The sequence below is a fragment of the Chelonoidis abingdonii genome, chromosome 1 (assembly GCF_003597395.2).
Source record: "Chelonoidis abingdonii isolate Lonesome George chromosome 1, CheloAbing_2.0, whole genome shotgun sequence".
Taxonomy (NCBI): Eukaryota; Metazoa; Chordata; order Testudines; family Testudinidae; genus Chelonoidis; species Chelonoidis abingdonii.
The window spans coordinates 254,830,658-254,849,275 of NC_133769.1; the positions used below are offsets into that span (position 1 = coordinate 254,830,658).

General features: G+C 36.8%; 1 protein-coding gene across 1 annotated transcript in view; it reads left to right on the top strand.

Moving 5' to 3' along the window:
* The window catches only part of MRPS9 (mitochondrial ribosomal protein S9), a 47,478-nt gene that overhangs the window by 11,553 nt on the left and 17,307 nt on the right, over positions 1-18,618 (top strand). The window contains exons 3-5 of the mRNA XM_032762520.2: positions 7,955-8,017; positions 8,094-8,124; positions 10,835-10,914. Coding sequence (XP_032618411.1) covers positions 7,955-8,017; positions 8,094-8,124; positions 10,835-10,914 — 174 coding nt within the window. The remainder of the gene's footprint in view (positions 1-7,954; positions 8,018-8,093; positions 8,125-10,834; positions 10,915-18,618) is intronic.

The window sequence follows — 18,618 nt, forward strand, 5'->3', positions numbered from 1 at the left end:
ATCAGTAGAGATGGCATTTAGGTAAGTCATTGATCAAGTTAACAGCTGCATACCCACTGCCCAGCTGGGATACCTAATTAATAGAGATTGCAGTCCTGACCCAGTGCTTTTTCCCTGGTCAAGTCTGTAATCCTTTTATTTTGTGATTTACCTTTAACTTACAGACATAGTAAACAGTCTGCCTTCATTTCAAACTGTCAGATCACTGATATTCTAGTTTAAAGCCAAAAATCTAAGCAAGATTAATGTAAAAGCACCTTAAACCCTGTGATCTATTTATATCCTAGTATTTTTATTTTTCCTTTTATGGACTTGCTAAATGCTGTACCAGATATCTGAGCACAATATAAAGCTGCTGTTGTTCAGTAGAGTTAGTTTAAAAAAAAAATGTAGAGCAGCTCTTGTATTTGATCTATAGATAAATGTTAAGCATCTTTTGGTGAGTAGGGCATAGGTCTTAAATGATAATTGACATACAGACTGACTTATGTTTAAATGTAAAACAAATGTTTTGAGGAAACTAGTTTCACTTGCAAACATCTTTGTACAAGGGTAGGAGAGTTGTTTCCCACAAAGAATTTTGTGGCCTAAAGCATATTGATTAAATGAGAAACCCCTGGCTGACAATAATATGCTATTTGTGTGCCACAGAAGTTCTCCTTTGGGTAAGGAGTAAGACATTTTTAGTCCTATAATAGTGAAAAATGTATGTTGGACTTGGATTGGTTTTTAAAAACAACCAAGCACATTTAACTTTTAGAGGATATTCAGATTTTACCTAAAGAAATGCTAAAACTGTGAGTGCTATTCTGTTTAAAATGCTAGTCCCAAGGGAGTCAAATCTTCCTTACATAAGCAAAATCCACAGAGAAATCCACTTGGACTGGTGACTTCTGTTTGTTTGTTCTCCTCCTTTTCTAATATAAAAAATAAGCTGTTTAATATTTTGAGAAGTTGTTACTATGTAAATAGAAATAGTTATTTTTTCTCATAGGATGCAATGTATTCATTTTTCCATATGTGGTGGTACCAGTTTTTTAGACATAATGTTGATTTTAAATGTTGATAATTGCACCAATAGATTATTTTCAGATATGTTAATGTTTTAATTAGTGTAGAATTACAGCAGTCCCATAGATGAGGTTTCATTGTTACTTGACTTTCTTCACATATCTCTTTAGCTTTGTATAAGAGTTTGTTGTCCTCAAATTATAGTAGGGTTTAGCAGAATTTTTTGAGGAAAGTTAAGTGATTTGACCAAACATCTGCGATATTTTTGTTTTTTTGAAGGGGTTTGTAACTTTTTAAAGTGGCTTTTATTTAACACTTCAAACTTTCACTGCACATAAATCTCCACTAAAAAAACTTGTATGGAAGTTCTTTTTAAAAAGATATTGGAAACAACCACCATTATTAACATTCTTAGTCACTGCTGACTCAGTGAGAGCAACCGTTCCATTAAACATTTTAGCCCAAACGAATATAGTATTGAAAACGGTCTGAGCTGGAGTTGGTATTGGAGTCTGGTTCAAGAACTCTAGATTTCCCAGCATAACATAGTTGGAAAGGGAAGCGGGAATCAGGCTGAGGAGGCTGGAGAGCAGAGGGAGTTGATTCAGTAACGTCAGTTAGGGAGCATGGGGCCCTACTGAAATGTTTCAAATTTTATGCCCTGAAGCATAGTCTCAGAACTGAACTGGTTTAATACTCAGTGCTTAAAGCTTTATGTATGTAAAAGTAGAGTATAAACATCTTTGTGTTTGATTCTTTAATGTGCTTGGTACCTTTTGTGTCAACTGTGTTGTAGCAGAGGCACCATAGGGAAGATTTAAGACTCCCCTAGAAAATACCCCCATTGCTGGGGGCTTCTCCGCTAGCCCTATGCCACCTCCATAAATGGTTTAAGCACAGGACGCATTCCAGAGTAGGCCATGGGTGTAAAGGAGGAGAGGTGTGGGTGAATTGAAGCAGGAAGAAGCATGGCTAGAGTAGACTTGCACCATAACAAAGCTCCATAGGACCATGGAGGCAGGAGGACAGCTTAAGGGCTCCCTGGCCTGTGCTGGGGAGATCCATTGGCTTTGTAGATTCTGAAGACAGCAGACACAAACTGCCTCCCCTCTATCCCTTTGCTGACTTATGAGTCTAAGCTAATATTTTTTTGCCAATCCAGTTTGAATTAAGGCATGGATTTCTAAATGCCTGAAGATACAATTAAATGTGCATCAGATGGCAATAAACTGGGCCATCTGAGGTAAAAATTGAGGCCAGATTTTCTCTGGCCTTTGAGAAAATGAAGGGACAAGAATCTTTGGGTTGCAAATGGAGGGAAAATGTGCTTTAAACCCAGGCAACAGAAGAAGGATAATACTGTAAATGAGGGTGCAGCGTAGCTGCTAAGTTTTTTGTGTAGCTCCATGTCTGAGCTATTCTGCATTTTTGCAGGTAATTGGTTTGAGGGGCCACCAAACATCCACTGGATATGATGGAAACAAGTTTCGGTCCCTTTTGAGCAAGGGTGAATTCAAACTGGTAACCTACTGGTGAAAAGCCCACTAGCAATGTTTAAAGGTATCCAGTACCTTCCCGAGTGATAAGTTTAAAAGTGGGTCCCATGTATAAGTATGCTGAAGGAACATTAGGGTTACCAACTCAAGCACTTTTTTAAAGAAATGCTAGAATTAAATGCAACGCTTGAATATATGCATTATGATTTGTTCTTTAATTATGTGATCACATAATATTTTTTCCCACATGGGCCATCAGCAGTTTGAACCCAGGACTCTCAGATCCATAAGAGAGACCTCTTTGCAACTTGAGCTAAAGGAGTGACTCATAGCAAAAGAAGCTGTTATCCTAGATGGAGCTCTCTCTAGAGTCTCTTTGGCAGTGGGTTACAGAATTTTTCATGAGACAGAAGTGGTATGTTGGATTTCAGGATTCTTGGGGTGCAGTTATTCTGAAAAGTAATGTGGTACAGGGGGATGAAACTTTGTCATACTAAAGAACTGTATTCTATTCCCAGGAGCAATTATAAGGCCTGTTCCCAAGGAAAATTTAATAGGGTTGTGAAATATTTACCTGCTATCTATAGAAGTTTGGTGGTGGGGGTTATAGCTATCAGATATCTTAACATATTTGTCACTAGACGTTGACATTATCCTCAAGACATTGTTCTCAGCGTTATTCATATTGGGCTCCACTTCCCACTGGATTACCCTTCCCATCCAATCAGTCTCCCTCCCATTTAGCATTAGGGGAAGGATAGGGTGGTCATGACTCCCAAATACCTGTTCACGACCCTCAATTTGAGAATCCCAGTCCTAAAGAAAACTTTGCAATTTGGTCTGGAAAAGTCTGTTTGGAACCTTTCGTGTGTAGTGCTCTCTGTACCACAACTATTTCGGGCTTAGTAATGGAATATCTTAGAATTCATTGGTTTGCGTTTCTATTTTCTGGGATGTACAGAATATTATTGTCTTCTAGATCTTGGTCTGATTCCTGAAGGGATTCTTGCATTGAAACTCTGTTGCAAGTTTGAAGGAAATACATACTAAGTTAATGAAGCCTTCTCTTGAACTACACTAAAATGCTCTAGTTTTAAGTTTTCAGAGAGATTTGTTATCATGGCAGTCTAGAGACTGGTCCACCTTCTGTTTCTGTTGTTAATAAATATGAAACTTGAGCACAAGAGCTGCTTAGAACATTTCTCCCCAAATATGCTGTTTCATCAAAGCTGAAACATTTTGTGACGATGTATTTATTTCTTTGAAGCTTTCAGAGAGGGAGGGAGAGATTCTGTAGCTGGATGGTTAGAATGCAGGCATTGGATGTGGGAGACTCAGGTTTGTGTCTCTGTCTAATATGGAGTGAACTGTGATGAAAAATTCTGCTCTGAATCAGGCACAGTAGGAGTTTGAACCAAGGATGCTCCATGTCCCAGGCCAGTACCCTAACTACTACTAGGGGATAGAGACAGACACATCTTCCCCTGACATAATTCTGTTTTTCATGAAAACATGCAACATCGATTGGTTTTATTCACGTTAGAAGGAAAACAAACTTCAAAACCTCTGAAGTTGCAGCAAAACAGAATGTCACGTTTATATTGAGTTTTCAGTGTCATACTAATAGTTACTGGTTGAGTCAAATCCTTGAGAGCTAATATACAGGATACCTTTTAAGTACACACACTGTCAGTCTCAGTAACCCATAATATATTCCTCTAATATGTTATTATATAAGGTGTTTGTTTAACATCAGTTGGCTCACAGCAGATTTCTCTATTGTCATTGTAATTAATCCCCATTTGTTCATAAGTAGGTGTTCACCTATTCTCTGTATGCACAAAATGCCCATCGACTAACAAATGGGAATTCAGCAGTCACTAAGAGAAACAAAATTACTGTTTCATAAAATCGAGTTAATCTTTTTGTTTGCTTCAGAATTCTGAAAATTTCTGTTTGGAATACCAGTAGAGGATTAATGAAAATAATAGGCTAGGTCTTTTTTCACTCCATGCATATTAAGTAGCTTGAGGCACTGACAAACCAATCCATGGACATGGACTCAATTATCAGCCTGTAATAGCCTTAAGGTAACCTAACCAAGAAAGAGGCATAATTCTTGAGAGAAGATTTTAACTAAAATTCTTATAATTTCATTTTTCTTCACTGTCCACTAAAAATGCAAGCAAGTCTACTGCAGTGTTTTGTTGTTATTAGCGCTATTGTACAAATATATTGTATCTTTCTAAAAGCACTAGACTTTTAAAAGCACTGTTAATTTTGTGTCATGACTGAAATTGGCCATATTTAGTCCCACATTTACCAAAACATGTGTATATATATATTTTTTAATTTGGAAAAATTGGGTTTCTGATCTAATACATTATTTTTGCTTCATTAATCGACATTTTTTCAACCATTTTGGGAAAAAAGTGCCGTAGTAATAAATTACTGAATAGAAATTGCATCCAATTGGATTTAATATTACTGCAAGCTACTTTGTCTTCCAGTAGTGCCAGAAATAGTTTATAGTCTTTAATCTGCTTGCTAGAGTAAGTGATGTTACTTATTAACAGGGAGCACACACCACATTAAAATATTGGTTGAGTGGATGAAGAATAAGTGTCATGTACTTCATATAGCAATAATCTTAATGATAAACCGTGGTTTGCAAAAATGCACATTCTAATGGTTTCCTGACTTGTAAGTGTCTCATTGATAGACCTTTAAATATCTTTAAAGGGAGACCTCATTGTTTAAGGTTTAGTAATTGGATTAGAGTTTTTCATCTGCAGGTTGCTGGTTCAAATTGAGCTTAGGTTATAGCGACCACCAGTTGTTCCCAGGTTATAGTTGTTCAGAAGCCTGTGTATATAGATTTCCATGACATCAATCTTCACTCTTGACATTCCTGAAAAAGTGCTGGCTCTAGGTGGAATGGAGATTCTTAGTGGTCTGCAAACCTTTAGTTATCGCCTGTGCAGATTGGCACTCTGTGGCAAAACAGTGTTGGGAAGCTTGTGCTGCCTCTGTCCATTTTGTCTATACTCTATTCCAGTGATTCTAAAACGGGGGATCGTGAAATGTTACAGGGAGGTCTTGGGGCAGGGGCTCCCTAACAGCGGCCACACAGAGTTGTCCCTAGGGCCCTGGCGGGGGGGCGGGGGGGCAGCAGCCCAAGCCCCTGGACTTCCAAGAGCTAAGCAGATCAAAGCAAACATATCTATCACACTAAGGAGATTTAAACTTCAGGACTTCTTATAAGAAATGGAAAGGGAATTGAATATTTTTTGCTGTTCTTAAAATTAAATAGGCGGCTAGTATTGTTTTTAAAATTATTATGAAGAACAAGTTTAAGCTTTTTTGTAATGTGTGCTGTTTGCCTGGACTGCTCAAGAGCTGAATGCTTGTGTAGGAGGAACTCTTTTGAGTGAGATCTTGGAAGATTGTTGCTGTTTTCATGATGTAATAAAAATACTGTAATGATAAATAAGTATGTAATAAGCATGTCTTAAAAATAAATTTTAAATTTCCAAGATCACTGCTTTTATAATTTATACTCCGGTACAGGAGAGAGTGCCTGGAAATACTAATTTTTAAGAGGGGGTTTGTGAGACTTGACATGCTAGTGAAAGGGGTTCACAGGCTGTTAAAGTTTGGGAACCACTGTTCTATTCCTAGAGGAGTTCTGCACCACCATGTGCACACACAATTAATGTGCCACGCATAATTTTTTTCCCACAGAAAATAACTTCTGCTGTGACACTAGAAGAGAGCAGCCACTCCCAGGCGGGAGCAGCCCCAACTATATCATAGAACTGGAAGGGACCTTGAAAGGTCATTGAGTCCAGTCCCCTTCCTTCAGTAGTAGGACCAACTACCAATTTTGCCCCAGATCCCTAAATGGCCCCCTCAAGGATTGAACTCCCAATCCTGGGTTCAGCAGGCCAGTGCTCAAACCACTGAGCTATCCCTCCACCACCAATAGGGAGGGGAAGAGGTTGCCTGCCTGGCAGTGCCGTGCCTGTGGCACCCAGTCAGAAGACAGGGGATATGGGGGAACAGATAGTGTGGGGTTGGGGGTGGGGTCACAGACTGGGGTTCCTAATGGCTATTGGGGAAGACAGACTGGGGCAGGGTCTGTATGGAAGTGGAGGCACTGGGCCACATGGCAGTGGGAGGAAGGGGCGCAGGGCCACATGTGGGTGTGGCTAGGGGACACAGACACATGGAGACGGGGAAGGGGTGCAGAGCCACATGGGGAAAGGGCGGTGGCTGAGTGGGGGCTCAGAGACACATGGGGATGGAGAGGGAGGTGCAGGGACACATGGGATGGGGAGGTGGGATGGCTGGGGGGTGCAGGGACACATGCTGATGGGGGGAGTGGGTGTCTGAGGATGCAGGAATACATGAGGACAGGGACAGGGGTGCCTGACTGAATGGGAAGGCTAGGGGTCAGCCAGGGTCTGCATGGGGGATGCTCCCGAATAATCCCTCCCTGGCCCCCCAAAAACCTATTCCATATTTTTCCCACCCACATCCAACAACCCTCCAGGTTCACTCCCAGGCTCCTCCCCTTCCCTTAGCTCCTCCTTTACCCCTGACTCCCCCAAGCCTTTGCCCTGCACTGAGGGGTGCAGGCAATACCTTTCTGTATAGTCGTTTAAATGAATTACTCAACATTCTGTATTTACATGCCTAGTAAGGAATCTATGTGATAGAAACATTTCCTGAATTTTTTTCATTGTCTGTTTTGTTACAGACATACTTGTTGACAGGTATTTTGAAATACATTACCAAAATAATTGAAACTAATGTGATTGTACTGTATTATTTTGACAAAATATGCAGAATTTAAAAAATTTTTGGTGCAGAATTCCCCCAGGAGTAACATTCTTTGAAAAAATAGAGAACTTATTCTCAAGAGCTGTCAAACTGGCATTTTCACAAACACTGATGTTTGCAGGAAGAAAATTAAGAGAATGATAAATGAAATATAAAATCCATTCTAAGTTACAGCATTAGGTGTTTTTGAGATGGGTGAGAATTACTCTTTAAAAATCACTGTTTAGATAAAATAAAATGGAGGTTGTATATTACTTGAACCTTGCAACTGAGTATTTCTTGTAATAAATTGTCTGAATTTAAAGTTAATCTTTAAAGTAAAGAAAACAGTTCACTTATTGTAAACCCACTAGATTAAAACTACAGAATTAGATTTTTCTTGTTTTTTCATGCTCTCTAAAGAATCCTGAGAAATTTACAGTTGCTTTTATTCTCAGAACAGCAGATAGGCACATGACATTTTTTGTTGTTGTTTTGTCTGTCTCTCTGTGCTGTCTAGGTTTTTATAGCATGCTCATAGTAAAAATATCTGTAAGGAATTTGATTATTTTGTTGTTGTTACAGAACAAATATATGTCTGATCTTTGTGTGTTCGTTTGCAGAAAGCTATTGCCTACCTCTTCCCCTCTGGCTTATTTGAGAAAAGGGCCAGACCTATAATGAAGGTAAGAACAACATTCAGTGAATTCGCTGAGTGCTTTTAGCTTGGCATACTAACTTTTTTTTCTTGGTTTTCTACAGCATCCCACTGAAATTTTTCCAAAACAAAGAGGTAAGTGTACATAGCTATTCTTTCCAGGCTATAACAAAGTTTTTATTATCAGCCTCTGTTGTTTTCTTTCCTGCAACCCTTTTACAATTCGAATTTGTACTTCAAAATGGTCCTTGAGCCGTAATCACTGAGAAGCTATACCATTACCAGCCAATATATTATCAGGTAGCAACATGAACATATATTTCTCACCCTATTTTTTTTTCAGTTTCATAGTTTTGCAGACTGAAATACCCAAACACTGTCATAAATTTGGTCAATAGCTGCATCTTTTAATAAAAGTTGAGTCTAACTTTCACATTGACTGACTGTGTTTTAAAAAAACAACAACGAGGAGTACTTGTGGCACCTTAGAGACTAACAAATGTATTCGGGTATAAGCTTTTGTGGGCTAAAACCCACTTCATCAGATGCACCAAGTGGAAAATACAGTAGGAAGATCTATGTAACAGTACTTGAAAAGATGGGGGTTTCCTCACCAAATGGAGGGTCGAGACAATGTGATGAAGTGGGTTTTAGCCCATGAAAACTTATGCTCAAATAAATTTGTTAGTCTCTAAGGTGCTACAAGTACTCCTCATTGTTTTTGTTTTTGCTCATACAGACTAACACAGCTACCACTCTGAAACTCCTGTTTTAAAAGAAATTGACCATGATGAAAACAGAAGCCACTTGATTGATTTAGTTGCAGTTGCTTATGTGATGTCTGAATTTGGCACAGTTTTTACCAGTGTTCCTTCTGTCTTTGCCAGCTAAGTTCTTTTCCTACCTCTAGTGCCTCTGCCATTTCCCTCCCTTAACTTTTCTTTGTAATGCATATTATGCTTATCAGGTCTGTCAGAACTTGTTTTCATCTGCCTCTGATCTTTTACAGACTGTTTCTTCTTCATTTGTGATGAGATGGTTGGGATTTATTAACTTTTCAGTTCATAAAAAAAGCAACGTCAGTTTCCTATTCCTGCTGCTTTTTCTATGTACATGGTAAGGGCAGAGGGGAAACAAAAACGTTGTTTCCATTTATAAGATAGGATTTATTAGTGTAGACCAGCAAGCTTCTACTCACCTCAGTTTTATCTGCAGCATCCCATCTTAGCCTCTTAGTTTGGTATAAACTGGGCATACCAAATTACTTGGAAGTTTTGTAATGTGTGCAAATGTCCACAAGAATCTGGCTTTGACTTTACTAAATTAATCTAACATGTTATCTAAACCAGGTATAGCTTTGGTGACCGGGTTTAATACCTCAAATAAATCAACTCACTAAGTCAAGTACTCCTCCTATTGAACAATATTTGACAAAAAATGACTGATAAATATTGTCAGTGCTTGAAATGGATATCAGTGAAATCTTGGCTCTGTTGAAGTCAGTGAGAGTGTTCCCACTCTAGAAAGATTTCACCCTATATATACCTGTTAGATTTGAATTTCTACTATTAAAACCAGCAGAATTTAATACAAATAATATGCTAAATTCATTTTACTAAATACTTTTTCTAAAGCTGCTTATAGTTCTGAACCTGTTACTTGCACATTTTAGTTATCTTCTATAAAGTTAGCATAGTGTTGTGCTACTTAAGACCCTTGAATCAAGAGAACCGATTTTCACAGCTGGGCAAAATTATGGATTTTAAGCATTGTTTTTTAGTTTTTATCTATTTAAATTTTTGCAGTGGTAGGCAATTATGGGGAGTTGGACAATAATAATTTAATGAAAGTAGACATTGAAATTCAAAAAGTTAAAGCTTTATATAGTTAAAATGCAAATTGTCAACATCACATATCAAAATATACAAAGGAAATATCTTTAAATCAAACTCTAGGTTCCGAGGCTGCATTTTCCTTATTTTGCCGATTTGAAGAAAATATTTTTGTTCGTTTGTGAAATCGACATTCACCCATAAAAATCTAATCCATCCAAGTCTAACTATAATATCTTCTGTACATCTTCTCTGCCCAGCAGTGGCACTGGTAATTGCTTTAGATTCAATTTGTAGATTAAGATGACTTGTCACTGTAGGAGGTAAAATGACAGAAAAGTTTAATTTTAAAATAAAGGAAATTTTTATTAAAGTATCCTTAAATTATAAATCTGTTCACCATTTTTTATATTGCTGAAGCATCACATAAACGTTTTGGCTCCTGTGATTAGACGGATGAAATTGTTTTAACTGTTTTACCTAAAAATATCTGCGTTCTGCATACTGTTCCCTCTAGAATATAGTTAAGATACATTATCAGGGCAATTTCAGAAAGTTTATTCAGGGGCTGCCCATATAGTACTACTATTTCTAGAAGACTTTATTTTCTGTAGCTGTCAATCTGGCACTTTTCATAATCATGATATAGTGTATAATTATCTTTTAGTGTACATTTCTGTCTAGTCTAAGTTTGCCACCTTTTGCTGTAATGCTATTACATAGACTCCTTGAGATTTTATTTAAGATATAGAGTAGGGCTTCCGTTATGTAATGAGAGATTTAGAATGTTATGTTAAAAAATATCTGGTTATATTAGCAGATTGAAGTGGGTTATAACAAGGTATGTTAAAATACTAGCTCTCCAGACTGGTTGAAAACCCATGAAATGTCTTTACTCTCTGGTATTTTAAAAGGTAATTAGTATTAAAAAAGAGGTTTATAACTGCAGTTTAAATACAGTTATTTAATTGCTGTATATTATTGCTTTTTTGTCTAATTTTGCTTTTCATTAGCAATCCAGTGGGGAGAAGATCACCGTCCATTTCACTTTCTCTTTTATACCGGCAAGCAGTCATTTTATTCATTAATGCATGTAAGTACATTATCGTCTATGATAAATAATGTTAACTCTAAGCCAAGTAAAACATTGCATCAGAACTACATTGCAGAAGCTTCTGAATTTACCTACTGATTTCATAAGGACCATAACACCACCAGAGGTGAAACATAATGTGTTTTGTTAAGTCATAATATTTATTCTTTCATTTAGAGAGAAGTTGTTGCCTAATTTAAAAGCGAATACTTTGTTTGCATTTTTTTTTTTGGTTTGGTTTTGATTATGAATTAGGTATGAATATTCTGAACATTTTTCATTTTATACTGTAGTTTAATTTAGTATCGGTAAGGTTTAGCAATGGTGAATGTCTATCCAACAGAGATGACCAGATTTAGGATTATTCATTGTCATATCTAAAATACATGGTTTTCGTCTTAAAGAGAAGAATTGCAGAAATGTGCTGACATTTAATGTGAAGGAAATTTGTATTAAGTAGCTCAATATATTTATATTTTTAAAAAAAAATTAAAGGTTTTTTTCATGTTAACTTAATGTGCACTTACGTTAGTATGGTGCAAGACCATGGGATGTCTGTCCATTTACTTTTACGATAAAAGCTACATCTGATAGAACACTGCTGGTCCCGACTTCTTTATTGTGTGTTATGAAGAGCCCTTATATAAATATGCTTATTGGTAGCACATAAATTCTTTGACTTCCTAGAAGAGCCTTATGGAGAGATGCGTAGTATTTTAATGTATGGTTAATGTAAAACCAAAAAAAACCACTTTTGTAGTCAGGCGCTTTCAATTTGATGCTCCTGTCAGATTCTGTTTTCCTCATTATAACTTTTTCAAGAGTACATAACAACATTTATTGGACTTTTCCCAAAAATCAAATTCTGTACATAGCTTTTCTTTATTTTTGAGAATTATCTGGTATTTGTGCTCTATGAACCCAAAGGACAAAATCCCCACTTGTCAGGTACATTTATTTCTTGGAAAAAACCCTTTTTTCGTTTTTTGTTGACCTTGGGCAAATGAGCTTCTTGCCCTGGCAGAAATGAAATGAATGATAAATGTAGAGTGTGTCTTTGCTGAGTAATGGAGCTGCAGCATAGACTTTCCACAGAGGTTTTCTCCTGCACAGCCTGAGGCAGCCCGAGAACCCCTGCTGTTCATTTAAATAGGTATGTCAAATCTGCCTCGAAACGCCGCTGGTTTGATCTGTGGTAATATTTGTGAAGGTTCCATATGGACTTGAGCCCCCTGCAGTGCTAAGAAATAATGTACAACGCTTCATGGTGCAGACGCAAATTTTCTCTGAAAAGGGATGCAATGCTGCGTTTTAGCTGTCTGAGAGGATGATGGAGCTGACGCGCTAGGCCTGTCAACTTGTTACACGGATGGGTTGCACGCAGCGAGGCTGTGGAAAATCTGTGCCTTTTAACTTTTCTACTTAATCACGGTTGTAGCATCGCCTTTAGACTGTATGCTACATTAATTCTCTTCCTGCCTTCTGCCTTTCATCCCAAGTTTCACGGAAAAAAGTAAAGCATGCAGGTCTTGTAGAGGAGCCTTATCAAACAGCTGTCATCTGACAAGCCATTTGCATTTGTTTTGGCTGAAACAGAGCAACCCAAGGGCAAGATGTTTTGTTGCATTCCATCATAATGAAGAAATTACAAATTTTACAAGGACCACAATTTTATTTTTAGCTCTTCCTAGCCTTTTAAAGAAAAGGTATGTAAGATTGCCTAAGAAATAGTCATACAAAAGAGAGTGTGTATCCTGTTACAATACGACTTGATTAAATCTTCTTCAAGTGAAATCTGCTTGACAAACAAATTTCATTACTGTAGGATATTTTAAAGTACCTGAGTGTTCTTGGGACATTTCTAAATGTGTCCATTAAATAGAATTATATAAAGCAGAATTAAACAAACAGGATTTAACATCCTTTTAGTTAAGCAGCTGCAAAGAAAAGGTGAAATCTGTATATAATGCTTAACATTGTTCTAATCTCTGATCAGGCTAAATGTGTTATATAAGAATTATAGATTGATTTCTTTTGAACTACCAAAACTGTAATTCATACAGCTGGGAGAAAGAAAAGATTGCATGTTAATGCAGTATTTGCATGAATGACAATACTTTATATGGATTAAAAAAAAAAATTGCTACATAAAGAGTGATAAATACAATAAAGAAATGATTATTTGGCCTAAATGTTTGTCTGTCACAACTCCATTTACTGACAGGGATCTCAGATTTTATTAATTGCAGTTGAGACAGCCAGTCACAGCAGTGCCATTTGTTTAGGTAATGCTAATCAAAAATGTTAGACATCTATTAAAAGTAGTGAATACATATATTCACCGTACATCTTATAAGATCCAGTTTATATGTGAAGGTATGACTTGAATATTAAGTAAGACTTCTATAAAACTTGAATATCCTTTGTATTCCCATTTCTCTTTGTTCTGCTTGTTAAATATAGTTTAGTCTTGGGGCCAGGGTGGTTTATTCACCTCTTGATGTGCAAGGGATTTGTTGCATGTAACTCTAACGTACATTGAGAGAATTTAACCCTTTCACATGTGTTGTGGCTATTCATCTCATTCAAAATGTTGCACTTTGAATACGACATGGAAAATTGCTTTGTTAGCAAGTAATATAGTCAGGTTTTGTAATGTGATGAACAAGACTGAATGTCCTTTTTTTATACATTTTTTGTTGGACAAATTTTGTAGCTTATGTAGTCCTGATCATTATTCCCTTCCAGAAATCTCAGTGAATGGAAACATCATTGTGGCCTCATGCTACATTTATCAAAATTGTATTCAGTGAAAATCATTTATATTGAGTGTTTCGATTAAAAAAAAAAAATAATATATCAAAAAATATTCTTTTTCAAGGTAGGCAAGTGACCTTAAAAATTTAATTCATGATAATCTGGGTGCTCCAGGCCCTTAAAATGTGCCCTCTTTCCCCTCCTCCCCGCCTCCCCCCCCATAAATAAAAACTAGATCAAAAAATATACAAAGATGTTTTTCATAAGCTGCTCTGTACTTTGAGGATACTTTTCAAAGATCCAGTTCTCACTCATTCCTGTCCTCAGTTTATTTAGTAATAATAATAAATCCTTCTTTAAAAGAGTGCATCCTAATGCAGATTAAGGATTTGATCCTTCCATTAGATGTGGGAGCATTTATGGCTGCCTAGTGTCTTGTAAAATCAGCTATTTTGTTTGCGTAATAGCTGAGTTTACAAGACAACAGACATGTACGTTCATGAGTTTGACTATTGCATCTTGAAGTGATTAATAAAATCTTCTGACAAGTGAGAGTCTCTACAGTAGTTTTCTATAATTTTGGGGAAATGAGGATTGTTAGGTGTAATTGTTTGGCATTATATATGATTATTTTGCAAAATAGTGTTTAACATCATGATTACATTTTACCCTCTTAAGTCCTGAATCTTGCGAAGTCTTATACATGTGCTTACCTTACGCATGAGTAGTCCCATGAAGTAGTAGAACTACTCCTGTCCCTAAAGGTTTGTAACCTAAATTTCACCCCATGAGAGAAATGAAAGTTGGAAGCAAAACCGAAAGGTACTGGCAATTGTTTTCGATGAAAAGACCTCTCCTAATGTAAGATGTACACTGATTGTAGGAGAAGTACTTCTTATATGGCATTCCATTTTTTTCCTGGTCTAGATTTTTTTTTCATGTAGACAGTAAGTTGCTCTGATAAAACCATTCCAGAAAATAGGAACTCTTTCTAATAACTAGAAATGCACGTACATGGAATTTCAAAACATAAAGAGGATCTGGCATTTCCAGAAATTCTCAGGAAAACCCTACTTTTTATGCCGATTTTTTTTGTAAAGGAAGCTTCAAAAAAAAATAGTAGTTTCTAGTAATTTTTAGTTGCGACTATGAACTTTCCAAGTCTATGAACAGGCAGGGTGAAACAAAAGAAGTATGAACTATACTCATTCATCTCAGTAGAGCTTCTGAGCCTAATATTATTCAGGGTCTCCCTCTACACTTGTTGCATATTACCCAAAACAGTTGTAATTACAATTTAAAATTACTTCAGACTAAGGCCAGTTTACAGTAAATTTACAACTATGTTTAGTCCCTTTCTTTCCTTACAGCAGCTCTCATCCCAATTGTCTTTGTACTTAGCCCAGGATTCTAGTACTATCTGATAACCTTCTCAATAAATTATGTGCAGATTAGGATGCAGTGAGTAAGGCATTCCAAATCTTGGTGGTTCTCTAATAATCTCACTTCAGGGTCTGATGTGCTCCAGAATCCACTTTGCTCTTGCTTCAGTAGGGAGGTAGCTAGGTGTCCCAGCTGCCTCAGTGCATCTGCTTTCTCACCAGATGGCCATACAGTATCTTCCTATACAGGAGAAGAGAAGAAGCTGTAGATTCAGGAGTCAAGCAAGCAGCCTTCCCATATATTTACAAGGGCTGCCAATCCAGCCCCTTTCCTAATTGACAAGCTCTAGCTGGGTCAAACTTTTGAGTGGCCAAAAATCTCTTTTTGCATTCCCAGCTTTACTCATTCTACTTCCAGAAGTCTTAGGTCACTCATAGGAACCCACTTCTTCATGTCCTCTGTTCTGTTGGGATAAGCCTCAAAAAGTATGTCTACACTGCAAAGAAAACCCCACAGCATTGAGTCTGTCAAACCAGGTCAATTGACTTGGGCTCTTGGGGCTCAGACTGTGAGGCTATAGTAGTGTAGATGTTCCCACTTCAGAGTGGCATGAGATGCTCGCTCTCAGAGTAGCACTTTCCATATCTCACTAGCCTACAAAATGAGAGACCAGACCGGGTAATCACACCGAGGTATCTCACAAGGTATTGCGATGTAGGAGCAGTTTATTTCAGTCTTACAGATATTTTGAGTAATTATTTCCTATGTCTTAAGATACCAGATGTTAAAATATAGAAGTAGACACACACAAATACCACAGATTGGGAGAAAATTCTACACAGATTTGATCATACTTAGTTGATTTCTTCTGTGCCTACCCCAAAATTAAAAAGTTAGTGGAAGGCTTACTGCTACAGTTCAGTCTGGTCTGTGCTGTTTCTAAGGCAATTGGTGTTTTTTGTACTTCAGAGGTTCTATACACTTAAGTTGTGTTCCAAAAATATTTATTTTGCTTATTACATTATTATAAATCTCAGCACCAGCCTTTTAAACTGATTCCACAGATTCCTTTTAAACTGATTCCACAACCATTTATTTAAGTGCTGTGAGTGCTACTACTTTAAAAAAAAAAAAATCAGTAAACCTATGGTTAACTTATTATGATACTTTTAAATATCTGTATATTTTTATTGCAACCCTACTGGGAATGTATATTTATAGATAAAGAAACTTTTAAAATCATGATTGATGGATGCTTACTACTGTAAGGAAGTTCTTTATTGTTTAAGTGTTAAGTGGTATTTAAGTGTTGCATCAGCATCTTTGTTCACTTATTTCAAATTATGATATTGTGTATTTTAACAATTTAGCACTTCATATTGTGGTTATTACTAAAAACTCATAGGCTTTCCTACGTTTCATCTTTCACTGTTTTAAATGTTTTGCTTTTTGTAAAGTAGTCTATAAAATGTAAAAATTTAATCCTTGCCACTCCACAGTAATTGCAGAACTATAGTATCTCCTGTTCTAAGTATAGGAAGATACTGTTGATGCTGCAGATAGCTGGGGCTGTGAATGTTGAGGTTTTTATTAGCACCCATTGTATTTCGTAAAATAATTGAAGGGAGTACACAGTACTCATCCATAAGGCTTTTGTTGTCAGCTAATTTAAGTGGGTTATTTGGAATTTGCAGTATTTAATTGTAATACCACCACTTCTGTTTTTCTTATAAATATTACTTGTTGCCCAAAGTCTTCACTTATTTTACTTAGGATTAAGTTGCTGCTGTAACTCAAAGCATTTGATGTTTCTTTTTAGCATGAACACTAGACTTGTGGGTAATTTAGCTTCATCAGAAAGCTAGATTCTTGAAGAAAACAATTAAGATTGAGAGTATGTACCAATAACCTCAGGGTTTTAAAAGATTTACAAAAATGTTAAATAATCAAAAAACAAACACTAGACACTCAGGAAATTCAGAATTAAATTTAACCCTAACATTTGAAAGTATGGAAATACACATTTATGGCAACCAGACAGCCTTAACTCTGCTCCTACGGGTATGCGCTGGGAGGAAAGGAGAAGGGACTCGGACTCAGACTCAAACTATCTATTGCTGCAGGTGAACGAGTGTTAACAATGGGGGGAATTTTTTACAAAATTTTCCTAAAGTAGAAGTTTTACTAAATGAGTAAGAAGTCAATTAAGGAAAGCTAAAAACCTGTCTAAATGTGTTTCCTCAATCCCTCATTTCATCTGTGCAAGAACTCTGTAGATAAGCATAGAGTATTCCAACAAACAAAAGGGCTAAACTTACATAAATAATAACGCTGAAACTGAATAATTTTAAATCCTTTCACCCTTGCAATACCGTTTTTTTGTATGTATCAATATATAACCTAAACTAACGAATGCATTATTACACATTGAAAGACATAAATCCACACCATGTAGAGGTCAAGCATAGGGATTTATTACACACAGTGCTGGCGGAGTGTCACCTTGGTTATTAGGCTCAGAGACACTGTCAATCAATTGATTACAATAGAATATATAGATTTTTCCATGGGGGGGGGAAGTGACGGAGTAGGCAATTCCACACCCCGGGATAGGTTTTGCAGCAAGACAAGATAGCACATTAGCCTGTGGTTAAAAGGTTACATAATATCTCCGCCCATGGTCTCAAGTTAGCAAGTTAACATTTAATTAATACTTTATATATTTTATACTAATAAAATTTTATCATATTGAATTCTGATTTGGGGTCCATAGGAATGGAGCAACTCCTTTGATTGTCCAACAGATACATTCCTAGGAGTTAAAGCAAAGAAACAGTGAAAGTATATGACAATACAGATTGTCTCCTTTTATGTGTTAAGGCAGGCATTGGTCCCTGTGAAGAGAGGTGGAAGGATGCCATATCTTATACTGACATGTGCCAACTTTTCATAAACTCTAGGTTGGATCTGTGGGAAGAACATTCCCTACAGAAGAGACTGACACAATAGGAACAGGGATCCTTTGTTCAATCTGAAATACTGGATGAAACATAATTACTCAGTTATTGCTTCAACATCTGGCATTTCTGTTGACCAAGCATATCTTAGCAAAGGCAGTTATCGTGTTTACCCCAGCTTTCTCTTAGCTAATCACTTTTTGCTAGGCCTCTGGTCTCTTGACCAAACTCTAGACTTTGGGTCTAGAGAAGAGCTGGCACAATCCATATACCAGGTGATTATATAAGATGCACATGGATTTTAACCCTTCACACATCATGTTTGAAAATACCAGTGACAAAAATGTACTTGCTATACTGTATGTGTTGCTTCCTGAGTTTTTGCCAGACTAGTATTTTAAAAAAGCAGATTTACTTATGCCCTTCCCCAAGCACAAGGAAGCCGTGATCTCAGTTGAGGCCTGTAAGTGCTACATAATACAAATGTAATAAATATCATCACCAAAATTAACAGAGTTGCATGGAATACACTATATAAATACTTACTTTTTCTAAAAAGGCAGTTCAAAGTTCAAGCCAGTAATTGTGTTATTTATATATATAGATA